Source organism: Oppia nitens, unplaced genomic scaffold (assembly GCF_028296485.1).
Source record: "Oppia nitens isolate AA-2021 unplaced genomic scaffold, nextdenovo-longstitch-racon4-pilon3 scaffold12_pilon_pilon_pilon, whole genome shotgun sequence".
In the NCBI taxonomy this organism is placed as follows: Eukaryota; Metazoa; Arthropoda; class Arachnida; order Sarcoptiformes; family Oppiidae; genus Oppia; species Oppia nitens.
This window is the reverse complement of record NW_026533191.1, coordinates 1,686,617-1,709,788: the sequence shown is the minus strand read 5'-3', so window position 1 is coordinate 1,709,788 and position 23,172 is coordinate 1,686,617. Positions and strand designations below refer to the sequence as shown.

General features: G+C 24.8%; 1 protein-coding gene across 2 annotated transcripts; it reads left to right on the top strand.

The window, feature by feature from the left end:
- The first annotated feature begins 15,848 nt into the window (after window positions 1–15,848).
- LOC128955698 (AT-rich interactive domain-containing protein 4B-like) lies at window positions 15,849–21,230 on the top strand. 2 transcript variants are annotated; one of them, XM_054301380.1, is made up of 4 exons: window positions 15,849–16,581; window positions 16,677–17,663; window positions 17,773–20,517; window positions 20,602–21,230. In XM_054301380.1, exons 1-4 carry the CDS (start codon window positions 16,032–16,034, stop codon window positions 21,108–21,110), a joined length of 4,791 nt encoding a protein of 1,596 aa, XP_054157355.1. In that variant the 5' UTR covers window positions 15,849–16,031; the 3' UTR covers window positions 21,111–21,230. The 2 variants fall into 2 exon arrangements, with proteins under 2 accessions (XP_054157355.1, XP_054157348.1); XM_054301373.1 differs by having other exon boundaries at window positions 15,849–16,599.
- Window positions 21,231–23,172: the final 1,942 nt, after the last annotated feature.

Genomic DNA, 23,172 nt, shown 5'->3' with positions numbered 1-23,172 from the left:
TAAAAAAAATTATTATTTTTAATCAAAAATTATTTATTATTATTATTATTTTATACACACAAATCTATACTACTGTATAAATAACAAACTATTATATAATTAAAATATTAATAATATAAACTTTTATATATAATTATTATTGTTGTTGAAAATAAATTATTGTTATTGAACCAGATATTTGCACATCAAATGTTAATTTATAAAATAATAATAATATTACAGTAGATTATTAAATAAATAAAAAATTTATTTATTTATTTATTTAGCAACAGTAGTAGTAATACAACATTATATTATATATTATAATTAAACCAAAAAATAAAAAAATAATTTATATTAAATTTTATTTATTTTTTTTATTAATACTTTCACATTATTATATAGATTACATCACATTATTGTAGATTAAAAAATAAAATTCATATAAAAACAACATTATTATTATTATTATTATTATACTTATATAAATAATTAGTTATTATTTATAAATTAATTAACGGTAATTATAATTAAATAATTACATCATATTTTTTTGGTGAGGGGGTTAAAGAAAAACAAAATTTAAAATTAAATTAATATTATTATATAATTAATTAAATTAATTTAAAATAAATACAATTAAACATTTTTTTACTGTAAACTGTATGTATTACATAAAAACTTAAAACTAATAAAAAAATTTAACTAATATTTATTAGCAATCATATAACACATATATAAAAAAATATTTCAACCAACAAAAAAAACATACTGTGCCTTACTCTCCCTCTTTCAAATGGGATTTGAAAACTCTCACTACTCTACTTGTGTGAGTAGTTTAGTAGTACTGTACTGACTGACTACCAGTGCTAAGAGATAGGGTGGTCCTATTGGTTCGGTTTCAATTGAATGAACATCTCTTATTTAAATTTTACTATATTTATCTATATATATATGTATATGTATACTGTACTGTTTGTATATATATATATTATACTATATATAACTTATTACATATTATATATATGTGTGTACAGTATAACAACTAACATATTTATTATACCTGTATATACAGTATATATATAAGCCTGATTGATACAAGTGCTGTAAATTATCATATATGAAAACTAGTTAACTAATTATATATATATGTATATATTTTTGTATAAATATGTATATGTGTTTGTATATGACATATACTATATGCGTTTGTGTATGTTTGTATGTATGTATGTATGTGTGTGTGTGTGTGTGTGTGTGTGTGTGTGTGTGTGTGTGTGTGTGTGTGTGTGTGTGTGTAAAATTTAAATATTTAAAGTGAAATCTTAAAAAAATATTGCAAATAATAAAAAAGAAAATATTATTTTTTTTATATATATACAGTATATATATAAAAGATAATTCAACTAAAATAACCATGGTTATTAATAAGCTTATTATTATTACTAATTTTAAAAATAAATATATATATGTATTTAACTTTGCGTCTAGTATATCACGTTATATATTTTTTTATCATAATAAACTTTTTTTTTACAAAAAAAAAATATTTCAATATTCAATGTTCAGTATATTACGTTAAATCATTAATATAAATATCTATATATTTATACAGTATATATGAATTATGATAATAATCTTATAAAATTCAAATTAATATTTATGTCATATTTGTTACTCATGTGTGTTGTAATAGTAATATCGTTAGTAAAAGTGTATTAGTATATACTGTATACTATAAAATGTTGTATAATTAATCAAGGTTAGATTGTTTCTATATTTATATATAAAATAAGTATTATATATATTTGAAAATCTTTTATTTTTTGATGTATATATTTAATACTAGTCTAATATATATATATACAGTATATTAGATAAATATGTCTGTATTTACTATTACATTATTTTATATATAGATTATATATCAATTATATTAGCAATTATTTCCATATAAAATATATTATATATATATATAATTATTAATAATAATAATCCTATTGCTAAATATACTTTTTTTTAATAAAAAATTAGATTTATTAAATCATGCAAAATAAATATTTTCATATTTATCTTAAAATGTTGTAATTGAAAAAAATACAATTTATATATATATATAAATAATAATTGTGTATCATCACTATTATTAGTTTTTTGATATTATTTGAAAAAAATGTTTATTATAAAGTAATTGGTTTAGGAAAATAAAAAAATAATAATAAATTAAACAAACAATAAAGTTTTAATAATATACATATAATTTATATTATCAATGATGATAATAATTATGAATAATATAGTAATAATTCAAAAAATAAGTTTTACACAATATAATCAAAAAACATTTTTGTTTTGTTTAATTAGCGTTAAAAATGATTTTAAAATTTTTTAATTACCAGTTAATTAACATAAAGATATTTCAATGAAAAAACAAAATAATTAAATAGTATTTACAGATATTAAATACTAATATCTGTTGTGATGTGATTTGAATTTAATGTATTTTAAATATAAAAATTTATAATTATTATTAACTATAAAAAAATAATAATAATAGTATCCAGGCCTTTTTTATTTATTTAAATTGAATAGACATTATTGATGAGATATATATATAATAATTACATATATATATATATATATATATATATATATATATATATATACTTTTATGATATAATTATTGTATATTAATAAAATAGTATTTAATATAATTGTATTTAATATTTATTTAAATAATTTTTTTTTAAATAATCATTTAAAGAAAAAGGGGTTTCCCATAGCCTTGTATTAAAAAAAATAAATAAATATTTAATACAAAAATCATTTATCGACAAAAAATACTATTAAATTATATATATAAATTAAATATATATCTCACATAAATCACAATAATTTTTAATTATGTTTAACTATAGTATAGTTGTAATATATAAAATTATTAGTGATTTATTATGTGATAACAAAAAAAATAATTTTAAATAATTTATACAGGATAAAACTAGTTGTAAAACTAGTCAACATTAATGTATTAATAATTTATTTTATTAGACAATATATATATATATTTATATATTTAAATTACAAATTGTCATAAATAATTTTTAATTAATATTTTATGTATATATATAAGTAATGTGTGTATGTGTGTGTGTATGTATGTGTATTTATGTATGTATATATATGTGTGTGTGTATGAGTGTGTGTATGTGTGTGTGTGTGTGTGTGTGTGTATGTATGTATGTGTGTGTGTGTGTATGTGTGTGTGTGTGTGTGTGTGTGTGTGTTATTTTATATATACAATAAATGTTAATTATTTTTATTTTTAAAAACTTTATTATAACATGTTTTGAGGTTTTTATAATTGAGATAATAATAAGTAATAATATATCATCAAAAAATAAATAATAATAAATACTTTCTCTCTAAATATATCTAATATTTATTGATTTTTTTATATTATTTCCTATTTTTAAAAAACTCTATAAATATATTATTATTATTATTATTATATACATATATAGTATTGTATTTATTTATTTATATATATATAGTATTTAATTTATAATTTGCACAAATAAAACAATATATTAGTGTTGATAATCGTAAGACAATTGTTGAAAAATAACTTTATTTTAAGCATATTATTATTGTTATTGTTATTATCATTATTACTATATTATTATTATTATTATTATTATCAGTATTAGTATTGTTGTGTTTATTATTATTTATAATTTTAAATACAACAATCATCATCACACATATAAACAGTTTATATATAATATATATAAATATATTTATATTTTATATATAATTTATATATATATAAATTTATATAAGTTATTGAACTTGGATGAACCTATTTTTATATAATTATTTTATCATTAAGTGTATACCACACACACATATATTATATATATATATATAAATATTATAAATATATTTATATATATGTTATTAAACTAAAACATCTTTATCAGGCATAATAATAATTAGTATATAATCATATTTATTATTATTATTGTTATTATTAGTTTGATTATAGTTATTATTATTAATCCATTTAATTATATATATATATATATATTATAAATAATATTAAATAAGTAGTTTTTTATTCAATAATAAAGAAAACTGTATAATAATAAATGTTAATAATTTTTCATTGTATAACTCTTACAAAATATTATTATTCAACAATTTTTTTTATTAAATAAATATAATAAAAAATAAAATATATTTTTTTACAACTATTTATAAATCTAATAATATTTATACTGTAAATATAGTATTCAATTATTTAAAATAGTTTATCAAAAGTGTGTATACAAATTCAGTATTATTATTATTATTTATTTATTTCAAAAAAAATAAAAATAAAATTTAAATTTATTTATGCTAAATTATATAATATATATATATATAATTAACAATTCAATTTATTAAAATATTTCTATTGTATTTAAATTTTTAAATTTCCTTAAATAACATATATCATATTTATGTTTATTGATAATAATAATAATATTAATTTTATATAAATCATTCAATATAAAAATTAACATTAACAATAACAATATATTATTTTAAATATTTTATAGATAAAAACCACTACTACTACTAATACTCTTATCAATAATAATTTTTATTTAATAAAATATAATTTTTTTAAAAAATAATTATTAATAATTAAACTTACTTATAAACTATTACTTATTAAAAAAAATATTGAATATTGTATTTTAATTTGTCAAAAAATAATTTATCATCCTTGATTATTTAATTATTGATAACACATTTTAAATAATAATAATAATAATTAAAAAATTTAATACATGATGTAATGTTATCTATATTTAGCGCTTACATGACTTTTAATAGACAATTAACGGAAATACTTTTTTTTTTTTGATATAATTTTCATTCAAATTTGAATAATTAAATAATAATCAAAAACAAAATTGTTTTTAAAAAAACGATTTTATAATCGAAAAACAATAATATTAATAATAAGTTATTAAAATAATTGAATTTATAGAAATTGTTTTATTATTATTATTATTGTTCAAGTTCAAGGTAAATTTCACTTATAAAAATTACATATATATATATATATATAATTTATGATTATTTAAATTTAAATTTTTTAAAAAAGCATTAATTTAAGTTTTTTTCGTATTATAATAATTAATATGACAAAATTGCATGCATTTGGAAATAACACAATGATATTTTTGATATGCTAATAATAAATTAGTTATATAAAAATATTATAATTTTTAAAACTAATAAAATACAGACAGTTTTTTTTAAATAAAGATAATTATAATATAAATACAATTATATCATTTGTATAAATTATTATTAAAAATATATGCTAATATATAATGTATTATGTAAAATATTTTTATTTTATCAAAAAAATTATAAAATTTTAATAGGGAAGTGATATAACAATAATGTAATATATATTTTTTTAGTATAAAATACTGTATATTTTTTTTATTAAACAACTAATATTTAATTTTAATTAATGGGATATTTAATTATTAAAATAAACATCCAATGATTTTTTGTTTGTTTATTGTTTATATTTATTATTAATATAATAATAAAGTTATTATATTTATTCAATTGTATTACTTCCCTATTATAGCATCAGTGATATGTTTGATAATAATAATAATAATAGTAATAAATAATCTAATAATTAATTATTTTAATAATTTTTCATTTTTTTTAAATAATTGCACACAAAAAATATATTTTAAACTATTAAAGTTATTTTAAATAAAAATAAAATTGATATTATAGTAGGCAATTATTTTAGTAATAATATAATTGTTTAGCACATTAGATTACTAATTGGATTTATAAATGTAAAATAAAAATATTATTATTATTATATATAGTATTTTAAGTGCAATAAAATTAGATATAAAACAATAAATAGTATTTAAAAAAATACTATTTTTCAATATAATGTTAATTAATTTTTAAAAAATTAATACATTTAAATTAATATCTAATAAACTAAAATTATAACTATTACTTACTTATTAAATATAACCCATAGTTATTTTTTTTATTAAAAAAAAACATTATTTTATCAATGTTAAATGTTTTTTTTTTGCTATATTATGCACGTTTAAATTTAATTATACATTAAGTTACACAAAAAAAAATTTGATAATTAAATTTTTTTTGTCGGTAATTGTATGACATTGTTTACAATAAAATAAATTTGTTAAATTAAATCAACAACAAAAAATAGATAATATATTCACAAGTTATAAATTATTAGTATTAATATTATTATTGACTAAAAATAACTATTTTATTTTAATAAATAATAATACTTAAAATATTTAACTAGTAATACACACATACATACACACGAAAAAACATTTTAAAATAAAATAAATTATATATAAATTTAAATTACTTTCGCTTTTTACTAAAATTTTTTTTTTTTAAATTCAATAAGAAATAAAACTTTTTTTTTATTACTAATATTAATATATTTTTGTTGTTGTATTTCATTTCACTCTCAAAATAGGCCGTATTTTTTTTGGCACAAAACTATAGTTTTTTTTTCAATCATACAAATTAAGTGTAGATTTTTTTTAATGATAGGATTATACATACAATAAGGTGTCACTAAAATAAAATATTAGTACTAAAATATATAAATAATATTTTTAAATAAAACTAAAAATAAATACTGAAAATACTGAAAATATATTAACTAACTTTTTCTGTATATATAAAATCCTAATATTTTTTTTAAAAGAAAAAATTGTATTTCAATTATTTGTATTTAAGTTAATAAACATATATAAAAATATATTTAAAATTGAAAAAAATGTTTTGAAATATTAAGACAATAGGTCTCTGTGATTATAAGGATATCAATAATAATAATATTATTATTATTATCCGTAAAAATAAATTATTTTTGTTTGAATGCTATACAATAACAAATAAAACAACAAAATAGTAACTTATAGTAAAAATACAATATTTTCTATAAAATAAAAAATATTTTTTTGTCATAAAATCTATTATATTAGTATAAGACATATATAATAATAATTATTATTATTATTTAAAAAAAATATTTTTGTTGTATTGAAAAACTAATGCAAGACTAGATATATAGGATAAGAGAAATACATTTTTTTTAAAAACACTTTATTAGCTAAAGTTTTAAACTTTTAAATAGCTATTTATATTAATTATTTAATATATATAAATAAATAAATAAATGTATATAATTTAATAATACCGTTTATATTTAATATACAGTATATATATATATATATATATAGTGTATATATAAATATGTTTACAGATCAGTGAAATTGTCGTCAATTATATGTAATTTTTTTATATTGAAAATTATTAATAAATCACTTAACGCTTAATTATCTTTATTATTATTGTCATTATTATTATTATTATTATTAACTTTAAATGTCTTTATATTGATATTTATTGATATATATATATATATATATATATATATATATATATATATACATTCATACAGTACTACTATATAAATACAGTAAATAAGTGCATATTATATAATATATGTAACAAACAAAATAAAAGTCTATTTAACTATTAGTGAAAGTAATTACTTAAATGAGTTAATTTGTGAAACAATTTAGTTATTTGATTGTTAGTATCATATAAATTGAAAGTAAATTTTTTTATTAAAAAAATATTTTTTTGTAAATCTTCCGTAAAAAAACAAAAATAATAAATATATTTTAAAATAACAACAACAAAAACTTTTACTTTTGTTGTTTTTATTATTATATTATTTTACAAACACTTGATAAACAAAATCACAACAACAACAACAACAAAAATGTTTCAATGATTTTCAAATATATGAAATAAATAGCAAACATTTTTTTTGTTGTTGCTTATGTCATATAATTAATTAAAAAATATTGTTTATAATTATGTTATTAAATATTGTACAACATTGTTACTATTGCATATTTTTTTAAACATACATTATTATTATTATAAATTTAATTTCTAGATATATACAGTATATGAATATAACAATATATTTTAGTTTTATTAATTATTAAGTGATATACTGTATATGTATTCAATAAAATACAATTACTATACATATGTTAGTTGGCAAACAAAATAAATAAAATAAATAACTAAATATAATAAAATAAATTATAGAAAAAAATAATAACCTTATATTTCAAAAAAAATTAAGTTAATTAAAGACTATATATATATATATATATTACACGATATTTCATGATTTAATAAATTTATATATATTGTATTTGAAAATAAAAAAAACATATTGTACTTGAAAAATATATATAATAATTAAATATATATTTATTTATAAGTTTATAAATTATGATATTATAAATTTAAATATTATAGACAGACAAACATGTCATTGAAAGTGACAACAATATAATAAAATAAAATATTATTATAAGGAATACTCTCTCTCTCTCTCTCTCTCTCTCTCTCTCTCTCTCTCTYTCTCTTCTTTCTCTCTAAGAAAAAAACAATTAAATAATTTCTTATTCATGACTTACATTGAAATATAACTTATTTTTATTATTATTATTATTATTTATTATAATATTAACTGAGAAAATAAAATTTTTGCAGACAAAACACGCATTAATAGCGCCAACAACAACAAAAAATTTGCAAAAAACAAACAATAATTATGATAACAACAATTAATAATAATAATTTTTTATGATATTAATACTAAATATATATTTTTAGTAAAATAATTATAATTGACTTTTTATTTTACAAAAAAAATAACTTTTTTTTGTTAGTTTATAAAAACATTGTGTTGTTATCTATCTATCTCTCTCTCTCTCTCTCTCTCTCTCTCTCTCTCTCTCTCTTAACACTTAATAAGAAATATTTAAAAGTTTTTGTTGAAAAAAAATATTATTTATATTATTATTATATTTTTATATTTTGAGTGATCATAACTTTTATATAAAGCCATTAAAAAAAACAACTAATTAATATTGTTTTTTATTTGAGGTACACCACCACAAAAAAAATTAAATCTTTATATATTGTGTGTGTGTGTGTGTTATTGTATCAAACAATTTGTATGACTGGGTAACTGAGTGACTGACTGACTGACTGTGTGTGAGCACAGGGATGATGAGCCTAAATATTTGACACTTAAATTTATAGCACTTTCTACTATATAATATATATTTAAAAAAAATTATAAGTAATACTCCTATATATGTATGAATGTGGTGGCAATTACCCGGGGTGTCTAAAAATAGATTTTTAAAATATATATTTTATTTTTTTTTTATTTGATTTTTTATATTATTTTTGTTGTTGAATAGTAATATAATATTTCTTTTAGATATATAGTAATAATATTTTTTTATTTTTAGTCTACATATGATTAATAATAATAATAATAATTTTGTTTCGACTATTAATCTCTATATTGATACATAAATTTGCTTATTTATAAGTTTTTAACATTTTTTTGTAAATTTTTTTTTTATATATATATAATATATATTGATTTAATATGCAAACGTTTTTAATATTAAATTAACATTTAATTATAATTATAAAATTTAGTTTTAAAAATTATGTTAACATATATTAATATATATAAATATGTTTTACTGTAGCTATTAAACAAAAGATTTATAGCACATATGATTTCATTTAAAATAATTACAATAAGACATCAACTTTTAACATTAAACTCCTACTCAAAAATTGTTAATTTTGTTTTTATTTTGAATTTTGAATCATCCCTGAGCTTAAAAGTTATTTACTTTTATGTATATTTATGTGTATGTATGTATGTGTATGTATGTATGTGTGTATGTATGTATGTGTGTATATGCGTGTATATGTGTGTATATGTGTGTGTATGTGTGTGTGTATGTGTGTGTGTGTGTGTGTATGCGTGTATATGTGTGTATATGTGTGTATGTGTGTGTGTGTGTGTGTGTGTGTGTGTGTGTGTGTGTGTGTGTGTGTGTGTGTGTGTGTGTGTGTGTGTATGTGTGTGTATGTGTTAACTAAATGAATCATATAGCATTTAAATTATTTTTTTATACATTTATTGTTTAATTTTAATAATTGACACATTTATATACTTGGTAAAAAATTATTTTTGTCCTTTATACATCAAAAATTTTTTTAAAAATAATGATTTAAAATACTGTATATAACATTTAATTTTATAAAATAGTTTATATATATATATACAGTATATATATATATATATATACTGTATATATATATATATACAGTATATATATATATATATACTGTATATATATTTCAAGATAAAACACTACAACAACAACAAAAATAGTAAAATAAATTTATTGAATGTCAAGCACCCATACTATTGATATATGCCAGTGAAATATATGGCACATTAATTTAACAATTAGGTGTGTCCCACCACATATCTATACGTACAATTTTCGGGGGGGGGGGGTATAGTAGCCACACGTGTGTTTAAATAATGTAAATTATTAGACTTATATGGGGGGGGGGGGTTATAACCTCTATGGGTTACATGAATGTCATACACACACATAAATTTGAAAGTGAAATATAAAGATTATTTTTTATATATGACTGTCTACTAATACTACAACTACAGGGGCGCGCTTAGTTAGATAGTCTACTAGACATTTATTTTTTATTTTTTTTTAAAAAAAAGGTGTAGGTGCTTACCGGGTATATTGACTTGAATAATTTATATATATATATATATAGTAAACTTGATAGACATTTTTGTTATTATTGTTGTTGGTTAGTTTTAAACAGGGTGATAAGTTCATTGTTTTTGTGAAATTGATTTTTTTAACAATAGGTCCAGGGTAGGTGGGAGGGAGGGGGTGTCAATAACTTATAGAAATTATTATACTGTATATAATAATAAATTTATGTCAAAAAACTTACATGGTAATAATATTGTTGTTGTTGATAGTAGTAGTAATAGTAATAATAATGTAATAATGTCCAGGGTTATATATATTTTTATTATAATTTTATTATAATGATATAACGATAAATATTATATTGTAGTTATTATAACTTTATTATTATTAATATTATTATTAATATTATTATATAAATATTTTTGTTAAATGTTAAATTAATTTTTACACTTTAAACATTTTAATACAAAATAATTTTTGTATCACATAGATGATTTTGGTTGAAAATTTAAATTATTATTATTATTAATAATATTAGTATTATTTCAATAATGATAACAATAATACTATATTTATATGATTGTCTAGTCTGATAATAAATATATCACCCGGTAGTTTTTTTTATAAAAAAATAAATAATTAATAAAACATTAAATTAAAACACAAAAAAATATAATCTTGATAAATTTAATAATAATTAAAAATATTACATTAATACGCACATATATCATACAACTACTATATGTTTGTCACCAAAAAAAATAAATTATAAAAAAATAAAAATAAAAACTTATTTTAATTTTGAATAGCAATTTAAATGATATTTTATGACCAGAATATTTATTTTATATGTAATTTCATAATTATAATAATAATAAAAATAAAATTATATTTTAATCAGATGCACATCATTTTTATTTTATTTTTTTTAAAAAAACATATGTATAGAAAAATTAATCATCATAAATTATCAGTATAATTAAATAAAATTTTATCATAATTTTTTTTTAATGTAAAACTCAAAAATATTTTTTTTTTAAAAAGTTACTTAAATTTTTACATCATATTATAACTATTTATAGTATTATTATTTATTTTTAAATTAAAAAAACGATAAAATTAAAAAAAAGTAACTTGTTATTTGTAAGATTACACATTTAATTAATTAATTAAAATTATTTAATATTATTATTGATAATATTTAATAATACTTTTTATACATATTAAAATTTTAAAATTATATTTAAATAGAGAGAGAGAGAAAAAAAATTACATTTAATAAAACATCAAAATAATTATATTATTTTGAGAATTCATTATTATTACTGTAATTTATAATTTAACACATATGTAAAACACAAATGAAATAAATAAAAAAAAAATTTATTTTATTTTATAAAAAAAAACTTTTTTTTAAACAAACAATTATCACAAAGAAAAATTATTAAATGATTTTTATTATACTAATAGTAGTTTATATCACATAAATTTATTTTTATTTAAATACAGTTTATTTTATATAAACTGATAGTAACTTATTCACTACTAAAACAATGATTAACAACAATACTGTATATGTCTTACTATTATATAAAAAATATAGTATTATTGCAAAATAAAACACCAAACAGTTAGTTAAAAAGGGGAAAAATTCAATTCCCACTAACTATTACATACACTATTGAATTGACTCCCTCTCCCTCCCCCTTCTCCCCCCATTAACCAGATCCTCCCCATTAATTTCAATCACAATCAACAACAAAATGTAAAAGATTAAGCATTAATTAGAAAATCAAAAAAAAAAATTTAAAAAAAACTAAAAAACTATTGCCTAACAATAAATGTTTCAACTTTTTATTTTCACATAAAAATACTAAACTTTTTTTTAATATACAATTGAAGCGCACAGAGATAGCAAACAACAAAAAATTAGCATAAAATTGAAAGTTTTTACTTCAACCAAATAATAATAATAATAATAATAATAATAAACATTTAAAACAATAGCTTCGAGCAATAAATTAACAAAAAAAACTTTACATTTAATAAGTTTTTTTATTAAAAAAACTAACACACAATTCATGTATTAGTAACATAAAAACATTTTATATAGTATTTAAACAATTAATGTAGAAATATACTGTACTTGTATTTAAAAAATAAATTATATATAATAATAATAATAAGTGTTTGATGATTATGATTAAATCAATGTGTTAGTCAAACATTTTTATTTTGCACACAATAAGCATTTACAAAATAATTTATATATATATATATAAATAACACACACACACACACACACACACACACACACACACACACACACACACACACACACACACACACACACACACACACACACACACACACACATAGTCTAGGTTTAACTCATTTTAATTGTTAATAATTTAAATATAATATAATTTACATTCAATAACTCTCTCTCTCTCTCTCTCTCTCTCTCTCTCTCTCTCTCTCTCTCTCTCTCTCTCTCTCTTTCAAGTATATCATGTCATTGAAATCAAGGATAGTTAGCTCACAATTATTGTTGGATTACACTATAAGAGTAATGAAAAAAAAACAAAATTTAATAAAAATAATAATAAAAATAATAAAAAAAATATTTAATATATCCTCATTATCTTTAGTTATAAACATCATACACGTACTGTATCTATTGAATAATATAGTATATACAATATACAATAGATTATAAGCGTTTTATATAAGTTTTATTTTTAAAAAAAATAAAGTTACATATTATTTAAGCTTTATATCAACAACGAAATAAGTTTTATGAAACAAAAATAATCAATCATTAAAATCGTAAAAAAAATTTCAATAAAGATTTATTTGTATTATTATTATTATTATTATTATTAGTAGTAGTAGTAGTAGTAGTAGTAGTAGTAGTAGATTATTAATGTGTCCTCTGTTAAAAAAAATTATAATTTTAATTAATTATTAATAATTACATAAATTATACCGGTATATAAAATAAATATAAATTGCTATATTGTGATTTTTTACATTAATGCTATTATAATTAGTATAATCAAAATTAAATAATTAAATAAATAAATAAATAATTTAAGGTGCGAAAAAATTACTTATAGTTAATATTAGTAAATCAATGAAAATATTAAAATAATTATGATTGCAATAAAATAATCAAGATAATTTTTTTTAAAAAGTTATCTTGATTATTTTTTTTAAAAAGTTATCTTGATTATTTTTTTTTAATTATTGATTAAAATATATATAAATTTTAACAGTGCTATTTTTTTACTGCTAAATCAACAATAACAACAAAAGTTATATAAATTTTTTTTATTGCATATTATATATTATAAAATAAATAACAACTTTTTATTTTGTATATTAATATTAAAATTATTTTAATTAAAATTAATAATAATATAAAATATGTAATAATTTCAAAACATATGATCGATAAGCTATACAATAATTAATATTTGAATTTATTTTATCTATTTATAAACATATATATTTATATACAGTATATAAAGGTACCAAATGTACATAAATGTTTCATAAATGCATTGCAATGTTATTAATTAACGACAATCATGGACATTTTAATAAGGTTATAAACATTTAAACTTTTAATTTATCAAATGTCCTTGATAGCATAACGCAAATATTTAAATATTTTTTTTCATTTAAATATATATATAAAGCGTTACAATATTTTTTTTTGACTACTCCAACAAAATAAATTGTACTCTACATACAAAAAATAATTTTAATTAAATTTCAAACTTTAAATAAATATAAAAAGTAATTTTTTAAAAATATATAATAATTTTAAACATAATTGTTACACTTTTTTTTCCCACAGTACATAGTTCAATTTTTTATATAAATAATTGCTAAATAGCTAAATAATTTTATTTATTTCAAAAAAAAACTAACTTTACATTTGTAATTAGAACTATTTATATGTGCATGGTTATTTTTTTTAACAAAATTTAAATGTTTATATGGTATTGTACTGTATAATAGTATTATTGCATTATCATATTTAAATTTACGCGCGCACTGTATATGCAAACATATTAGACATGGATAAAACTTATAAAACTTATACAGTATATGTACTAGTAAGTATATTTAAGCCACGCCCATTAAAATATATAGGAGCCATGTATTTTTTATATACTACTATTGTGTGTGTGTGTGTGTGTAGTATGGTAAAGTTTACACACACATACAAATAGACACACACATATACATACATACATACATACACACACATACATATTAATACATACATACATACATACATAAATACATAAATACATAAATACATACACACACACACACATACATACATATTTATACATAGACACACACATACATAGGTACATACATACCATACCATACATACATACACACATAAATATATATATACACACATACATATATACATAGATACACACACACATACATACATACATACACACACATACACACACACACACACACACACACACACACACACACACACACACACACACACACACATACATACATACACACATACATACACACACACATACATACACACTGTGTATAAAAACATATGTATGTAACCAATAGCAACCACATACACATATAAACTTAACATTTAGCACACAAACAAACTAAACCAATATTATATTATATTATATGTGTGTATGTGTTGTACGCCATGTTTTTTACGGTATTTATAATAATAATAATAATATTGTATTTAACATAAATGTTAACACAATATACAGAGTATGTGTTATAGAGTATGAAATAAAACTATTTATTTATTTATTTATATATTTTTGTTGTTTTCATGTCATTTATATACTGTATAACACATATATAATACACTGTACTTACGGTTAATATAATAATAATAATAATAATTATTATTATTATTACTTAAACTAACAGTAAATTTATTAATAATTTTATTGTATTTATTATTAATAATTAATATAACAATAAAATAGATTATTATTATTATTATTATAATTATAATGTGATTTCAAGTGTTGTTTAAAAATAATTAATTAATTAATTATTATTATTATTATTACTGACAACTGTGTGGCCACTGGCCAACCATTGGACACCTGAACAGTCACTTGCGGGACAACAATAACAACAACAACAAACTACCGATTGAGCCGATAGTGTGTCAACAGTGTGTGTGGCCACTGGTCACCAATGTCTTGAATGGACACAATCTCATTGTAGTGACCATTGATCGGTAACAATCATACACAACGACCAGACATCGCGATGTCAAAGTCATCGAAACAATCGCCACAAACATCGCTAACCGGTGGCAATGGCGGCCAATCGGGTGGTTCGGGCGGCGGCGGTGCGGGAGGTGGTGGCCATCATCATCACCAACAAGTTGGCGGCCATCACTCGTTGACTGCCACAGCAGCCGCACTAACCGACGAACCGTCAGTGTTGCCGATCGGTACGGACGTGTCGGCCAAATATAAGGGCGCCTTTTGCGAGGCCAAGATCAAGAAGATCATACGTAACGTCAAATGCAAACTAACGGTTAAGTCGAGCGGCCAGACGGCTACCGTCGACGACGACTCCATTGTTACGGGTGCACTGCGAGTGGGTGCCATAGTTACGGCCAAGACTACACCGGGCGGCCAACCGGTCGAAGCGGTTGTCAACAAAATACTCGACCAAAGTTTCTATACGGTTGTCTTCGACGACGGCGATGAGGCCACACTCAAGCGTAACAGTTTGTGTCTGAAAAGTGGCAAACATTTTGCCGAATCGGAAACACTGGACCAGTTGCCGCTGACCAATCCCGAACACTTTGGTAATCCCGTATCGTTGGGTATATATATATATATTAACAGTCATTATTTTATTGTGTTTTTTATAATAATATATTTTATATATTTTGTACTATAGGTCGTCGACGCCGACGACGACCGCCAACATCCGACTCGGATGACGACGAACCCGAAGCCGAGGAAACAGAGAGCAGTCAATCGCCGCCAGAAAAGGATTCGGACGACAGCGACGACGAACAAAGCGAAGAAAAAGATCGTTTTGTTGCCCAACTCTACAAATATATGGACGAAAGGGGAACACCAATCAATCGGGCGCCCACTGTTGGCGGCCGTGATCTCAATCTATACAAACTGTACAGAATTGTTGTGAAAATGGGCGGATATAATCGGGTGACCAACAAGAGTTCGTGGCGTGCCGTTTACACAAAGTTAGGACTGGCCGGCAATCCTACGACTACCGGCAAAGAGTCTAACGCTGTTCTACAGTTGAAGACGGCGTTCAAGAAGTATTTGTTGGCTTTCGACGACTTTTATCGCAAACTCGGCTGCACTATAACCGTTAATTCGCGGACATCGCGACCGTCGCGCGGCGAACGCAGTCTGCGCGAAGAAAAACCGGCGCCGTCGGTGTCGTTGACAACAAAAAAGTCGATCAAAAAGGAGAGAGAATCGAAAAAAGATGACCAAAAAGAGGATACCGAAGCCGCCAGAGATAAGGATACTGTTACTACTGGTGCCGCCAGCAGTCACGGTGCTGGCGATGGTGTTAGCATTAGTGAACGCAATAGCAAAGGCAAGGATAGAGGAGAGGCAACAAAAGGCGGTGACGACGGCAAAGGTGACGATAACGGTGGCGGTGGCGGCAGTAGAAGTGGTAGCAAAGTTGTTACCGTTAAAGAGGAAAAGGATAGCAAAAAGCCGGACGACACTATCGATAACGATCGCCGACAACAGCGGTCCAGTAGAGGACGTAATAAAAAGATTAAAGAAGAGATCAATGAAGAGCCTCCTCCCGCAGCTCCGGCCAGTGTTGTAGATGAGGATACAATGACTGGACAATCGACGGTTGACGACTCGGACGAAGACGAGAAGGATTCGGGCAAAAGTATTGAGAATTTGTTTTTTGTTTATCTGGTTTTTGGACACCATTTATCTGATATCTAACTGTTATTATTTGTTTTATTTATTTAAAATTTGTTTTTTTTTTCGGTCAGATTCGAAATCAATAGACGAATCGACAATCAAAGTGGACGATCGGCTTAAAGTGAAGTACGGAAGAGGTCGACAGCTAAAGGTTTACGAGGCGAAGGTACTGAAGATCGAATTGGATCCGATCAAGAATCGTAAAAAATATTTTGTCCACTATTCCGGTTGGAACGCCCGTTACGACGAATGGATAAAAAAGTCGCGTATCGTTCAGGTAGTACGCGACCGATCGCCGCGACGCCGGTCGGCAAAGATTAACAAAAAAGGCGAATCTATTAAGGAAGTTGCAGTGGTTTCCAGCGAACAACCATCGAAAGTCACAACAACAACAACAACAACAGCTGCACAGTCAACAGCAGCCGCAGTGGTCACCAGTTCAACGGCCGGCCAGCAAAGCCAGAGACAATCAGCCTCATCGCCAGCACCGGCTCCACCCGTTGCGTCGTCGTCATCATCGGCACCGTTACTTCAATCGCAAAGCTCTGTATCGTCAATACATTCAAATGATTCGTCTGTCGCGGACACTTCGTCGACCATTTCTACAGCCACGGCTGCCGCCGCACCCGTCAAACAATTGTCATCAGCCAAACGCGGACGACCGCCAAACACTGTAAAGACTAACAAACAAGAGGTGACAACACCAGTGAAAGAAGAGCCGAAATCTCATGAAAAACAAACTCAACCGTCGCCGCAAACTAACAGTCAATCATCGACAGCTCCGCAGACACCGGTCGGTCGACGCGGACGTCCTCCGCATTCGTCTAAACGCGAGAAACTCACCCGAAATAAGTCGCTAAACGACGAACAATCGACCAACGATTCTACTACTACTACTACTACCACTACCGGCGCTGATGATGTGCTGGTGGGGTCATCGTCCACCAAATCTAGCGATGAACGAAAAGGTGGGCATCATAGCACTACCGAAACTTCGGTCGTCGTTTCGGATAAGTTAGCGTCGGCTAAAGTGGAGGACGTGTCGGCTGCCAGTAGTATAAGTAGTAGTAGTAGTAGTAGTGATACTAAAGCTATACATCCGCCAGAAGTACACGACGATAGTACCGTAGAGAACAAAGATGAGGACATAGATGTTTCCAATACTAGTGGTGGTTCTCACGATGTTAGCGGCAGTGGTCACCAGAGCCGTCTAACAGCAATCAAATCGGAAGCAATAAGCGCTGGAAATGACAGTAGTGTTCGGCCATCAAAAACAACAACAACAACGGCCGCCGCCGATAAGGAACCGACCAGCGAGTCGATAGCGCTCAACGCTAACAATGTGAAAACGGAAGTCAAATCATCGGATGACAACTTGTCGTCGTCATCACCGGTAAAGGATGCGTTCGATTTTGACGACGACGAAGAACAGATGATGGTTAGAGACGAAGAGCCACTAAAAGAGAAACTGAATAAAAAACGAAAAGTCAAAGAAACGGACAGTAGTACGGCTACTACTACTACGACAACTAGTAGTGGTAGTAAACGAAGTGCAGCAAAGAACGCTTCCAACACTGAAAAAGTGACCGTCAAAGAGGTGGTGGCCGTCAAGAATGAAGAGTCCAATAGTGTCCGTGAGAGCGGCGGCGGCCGATCGAATAGTGTGTCGTCGAGAAAGTCGTCGACAAAAAAGTCGCGAAAAGCACAACACGTCGTCGATGAAGACAAGGCATCGACCGTTACTGTGATTCCCAACGAAGTTGTGGTCAAATTAGAGGAACAACAGCCGATCAAAGCTACGCCTACTGTATTGGCCGCCGAATCGACTGGCGATAAGAAATCTTCGGCGACGACGACTACATCTACAAAGACAACAACAACAACAGCAGCAACTATACCAAAAAATTTACACCAAAACGTTGGCACCGCTATCGTGGCGGCGGCTGTCAGTGACCAGAATTCGGTGGTCGTTAAATCGGAATCCAAGAAACGAAAAGGACGCAAACGTAAGGACGACGACATCGGAGTCGATATATCGTCGCCAACGCCCGCGGCGCCACCGGTCGTTAAAAAACGGGCCACAAAACCGACAAAACTGGAACTACAGCCCGAAGAGGACAGCAATCTGGAAGTTCAGAAACTTTTCGAACAACAATCGTCTACTACTTCGGCGGCCGTACAGGATATGGACTTTTTGCCGATAAACGAGCCGTCGATGATAAAAGTGTTGCCCAATTTTACCGACGATATCAATCCATCGATGATTACGACTCGCAGCGGCGCTGGTGGTGGTGGTGGCGGCGGCGGCGGTGATGAGTCAGACTTTTTGTTATGCGAGGAAGCGGTACCCGCGAGTCCCGACAAACCGAACGCAATAGTCGACGAACATATCGACGACGAATTGTCGTTACCGCTCAACGACGACTTGTCGCCGGCGCACAGCTATCATTCAACGCCCACCCGATCGCCGGACGCTGACGGCGTCGGCGGCATCGGTGGCATCGGCGGTGGCGTCACAAGTCATTCGAACAAAGATAATAACGCCAAAGGCAGCGGTGGTTCAAACTCTGAAATGGAAAACGAGACGCCATTAGCCAAAGATGATGCACACAATAAGCGACTAACGGAAGAGTCGTCAAAGTTTCATCCGTCTCCGGTTCACGACGAAGACTCCAGTCTAGTCTTGCGTCACGACCACAACAAGTCTCCTGTATCGCCGAAAAAGCGGCGCAGAGGTCGCGTACGAACTATCTCTCAATCAGATTGTCTGCCATCGAAAGAGCGAACCGTTGGAATCAAGACTCGCGGCTCATCCGGTATGGGAGTAGTGGTCTCAACAATGAGTTTCTTAAACAGACAGTTATATTAATTAATTTATTTGTTTTGTTTTCGTCGATTAGGTCGACATCGGGCGGCAGCCGAACGCCAGTCGCCAATCACTGCGTTCGAACATCGGGTGCCGTTCTCGATGACACACATATCGTTCAACAACTATGTGCCCGAATCCAAGTATAACTTTTGCGAACCAATCGATGAATCGGTAGATCCCGATCGGCGTATCAATATATTGCAAGAAAGACTGCAAGAGTTGCGCCGAACCTATTTGAATATCAAGAATGAGGTGACAGTACTCGACAGGAAGAAAAAGAAGGCGCGACGTAAGGAACGGGAAAAACGTGATACCAGTTATCGTCAATCGTCATCACATCATCATCATTACGGCGGTGGTGGCGCCGGTTTCGGTGGTTCGGACAATGGCGGCTACTCTGGTGGTCCGGTAACAGCCACTCGTAGTGCAGCGATGGCAGTATCGTCGCTATTGTCTGCGGCGGCCATGTCTACGACCAACTGTTCACTGACCAGCGGTAGTGGTGGTGGCGGTGGATTGGGTAATACGACCAATACGTGACCCGTTTATTGGCACCGGGATGTCATCTGTTGACACTCACAATCATTACCAGCTCTCTCTCTCTCTCTCTCTCTCTCTCTCTCTTACTTTCAAACCAACCATTTGATGGACATTCCACTAATCGCTAACATATAGTATATATGTTTATAACTTATATATATATTATATTATATATATATTTATATATATTTGCCATTTAAATCATAGAATATTTAATTACATTTACTTTAATATTAAATTAAAAATTTAAAAATAATTTGATTAATACTCTCTATACTATTGAGTCTATAGTTTACTATATATATATTATATACGGTATATATAAATTAATTTTTCTTATTTAAAGTAAACAAATAATATAAATATTTTTAAGCGACTATTTTTGTTCACATTTATGATTTGAATAATAATAATAATAAATTGTTTTGATTTGTGTCAATTAATCATAATATTTATACAATCAATATTTTCATTAATTTATTGTTTATTTGTTTTATTATTATTATTTATATACTCAAAAAAAAAATTATATAAATAATTTTTTTGTCTGAAAAATTATAGATTGATTGATAGTCTACTAGAAATAGATTAAACTTTATAAATACTATTGTTATTAATAAAATATACAATTTTTGTTAATTTGAATATCAATTTCAAAATTTTTATTAGCTATTAAAAATGTAAAGAAAACAAAAATTTTAAAGATTTGAAATTTTAAGATAATTTATTATTTATTAAGTACTTTCACTATTTATTGTAATTTAGAAATAGTTTTTTTTTTAAATTAAAGTCTAAAACATTATAAATTGAAATATGATTTTTTTTTTAATTTGATACCATATAAACTATTATTCAGTATTAATTAAAAAACTATTTTTATATAAAATAGTTAATAAAAATATTTTATTACTTAATAGTAATTTATATTAAAGATAAAAAAAATTATTATTTTTGCTAATTATAAGTGTATTTATTGCATTATCAATGATTTAATAAATGTTTAAATCAATACTATCAATGTTACCAATTTTATGTAAGTATAGTAATATAATTTAACTAAATTATTATATTTTGCTATATATTTAAATATTAAATTATTGATTAAACTATTGATTACAATCATATATATTTTAACTCATATATATTATAGAAATATATAACAAAAATTATTGAGCAATTGTTTTATGTATGTGTAATGTATGTGTATGTGTATGTGTATGTGTATGTGTATGTGTATGTGTATGTGTATGCGTATGTGTATGTGTATGTGTATGTGTATGTGTATGTATGTGTGTGTGTATGTGTATGTGTATGTGTATGTGTATGTGTATGTGTATGTGTATGTGTGTTATGTGTGTGTTATGTGTGTGTGTTATGTGTGTGTGTTATGTGTGTGTGTTATGTGTGTGTGTTATGTGTGTGTTATGTGTGTGTTATGTGTGTGTTATGTGTGTGTTATGTGTGTGTGTGTGTGTGTTATGTGTGTGTTATGTGTGTGTGTGTTATGTGTGTATATGTTTGTTTGTAAATCTTAAAGAATCTTACACAATTATTTAGTATTATATTTATTTAAAAGCATAGTTTGTTATAAATATAATAAAATGAAAATAAAACATAAATAAATATTAAGTAATAATATATTTGTATTAATCAATTGATTTGTATGAACACACAGTTATCCCGTTGTTTATTGTTGTTGTCGGCGGTAATCACGCGGTTGTCGGCAATTATAGTCAACTCAATACACCGTTATGTGGATTACGACGGGTCAGGCATTCAATAGACAGTGATTGTCTGGTTTGGCATCACATGGAGACACCCAGTCTAACACATAGTAGGAATGGCACACTTGGTGATGCACCATGGACAGTTTTTATTGCTGTTATTACTGTTAATCCACTGTATAATTAAAAAATAAATATATATATAAATAGTTTTATACTTATACTTATAAATAGTTAAACAATCAAACAAAATCAAACTCACATACACATACACATACACATACACATACACATACACATACACATACACATACACATACACATACACATACACATAC

Coding starts and splice junctions, on each gene's coding strand:
- LOC128955698 (XM_054301373.1), top strand. CDS start 16,032: ATGTCAAAGTCATCGAAACAATCGCCACAAACATCGCTAACCGGTGGC. Junction 16,600..16,676: donor TGGTAATCCCGTATCGTTGG/GTATATATATAT, acceptor TTTGTACTATAG/GTCGTCGACGCCGACGACGA. Junction 17,664..17,772: donor CGAGAAGGATTCGGGCAAAA/GTATTGAGAATT, acceptor TTTTTCGGTCAG/ATTCGAAATCAATAGACGAA.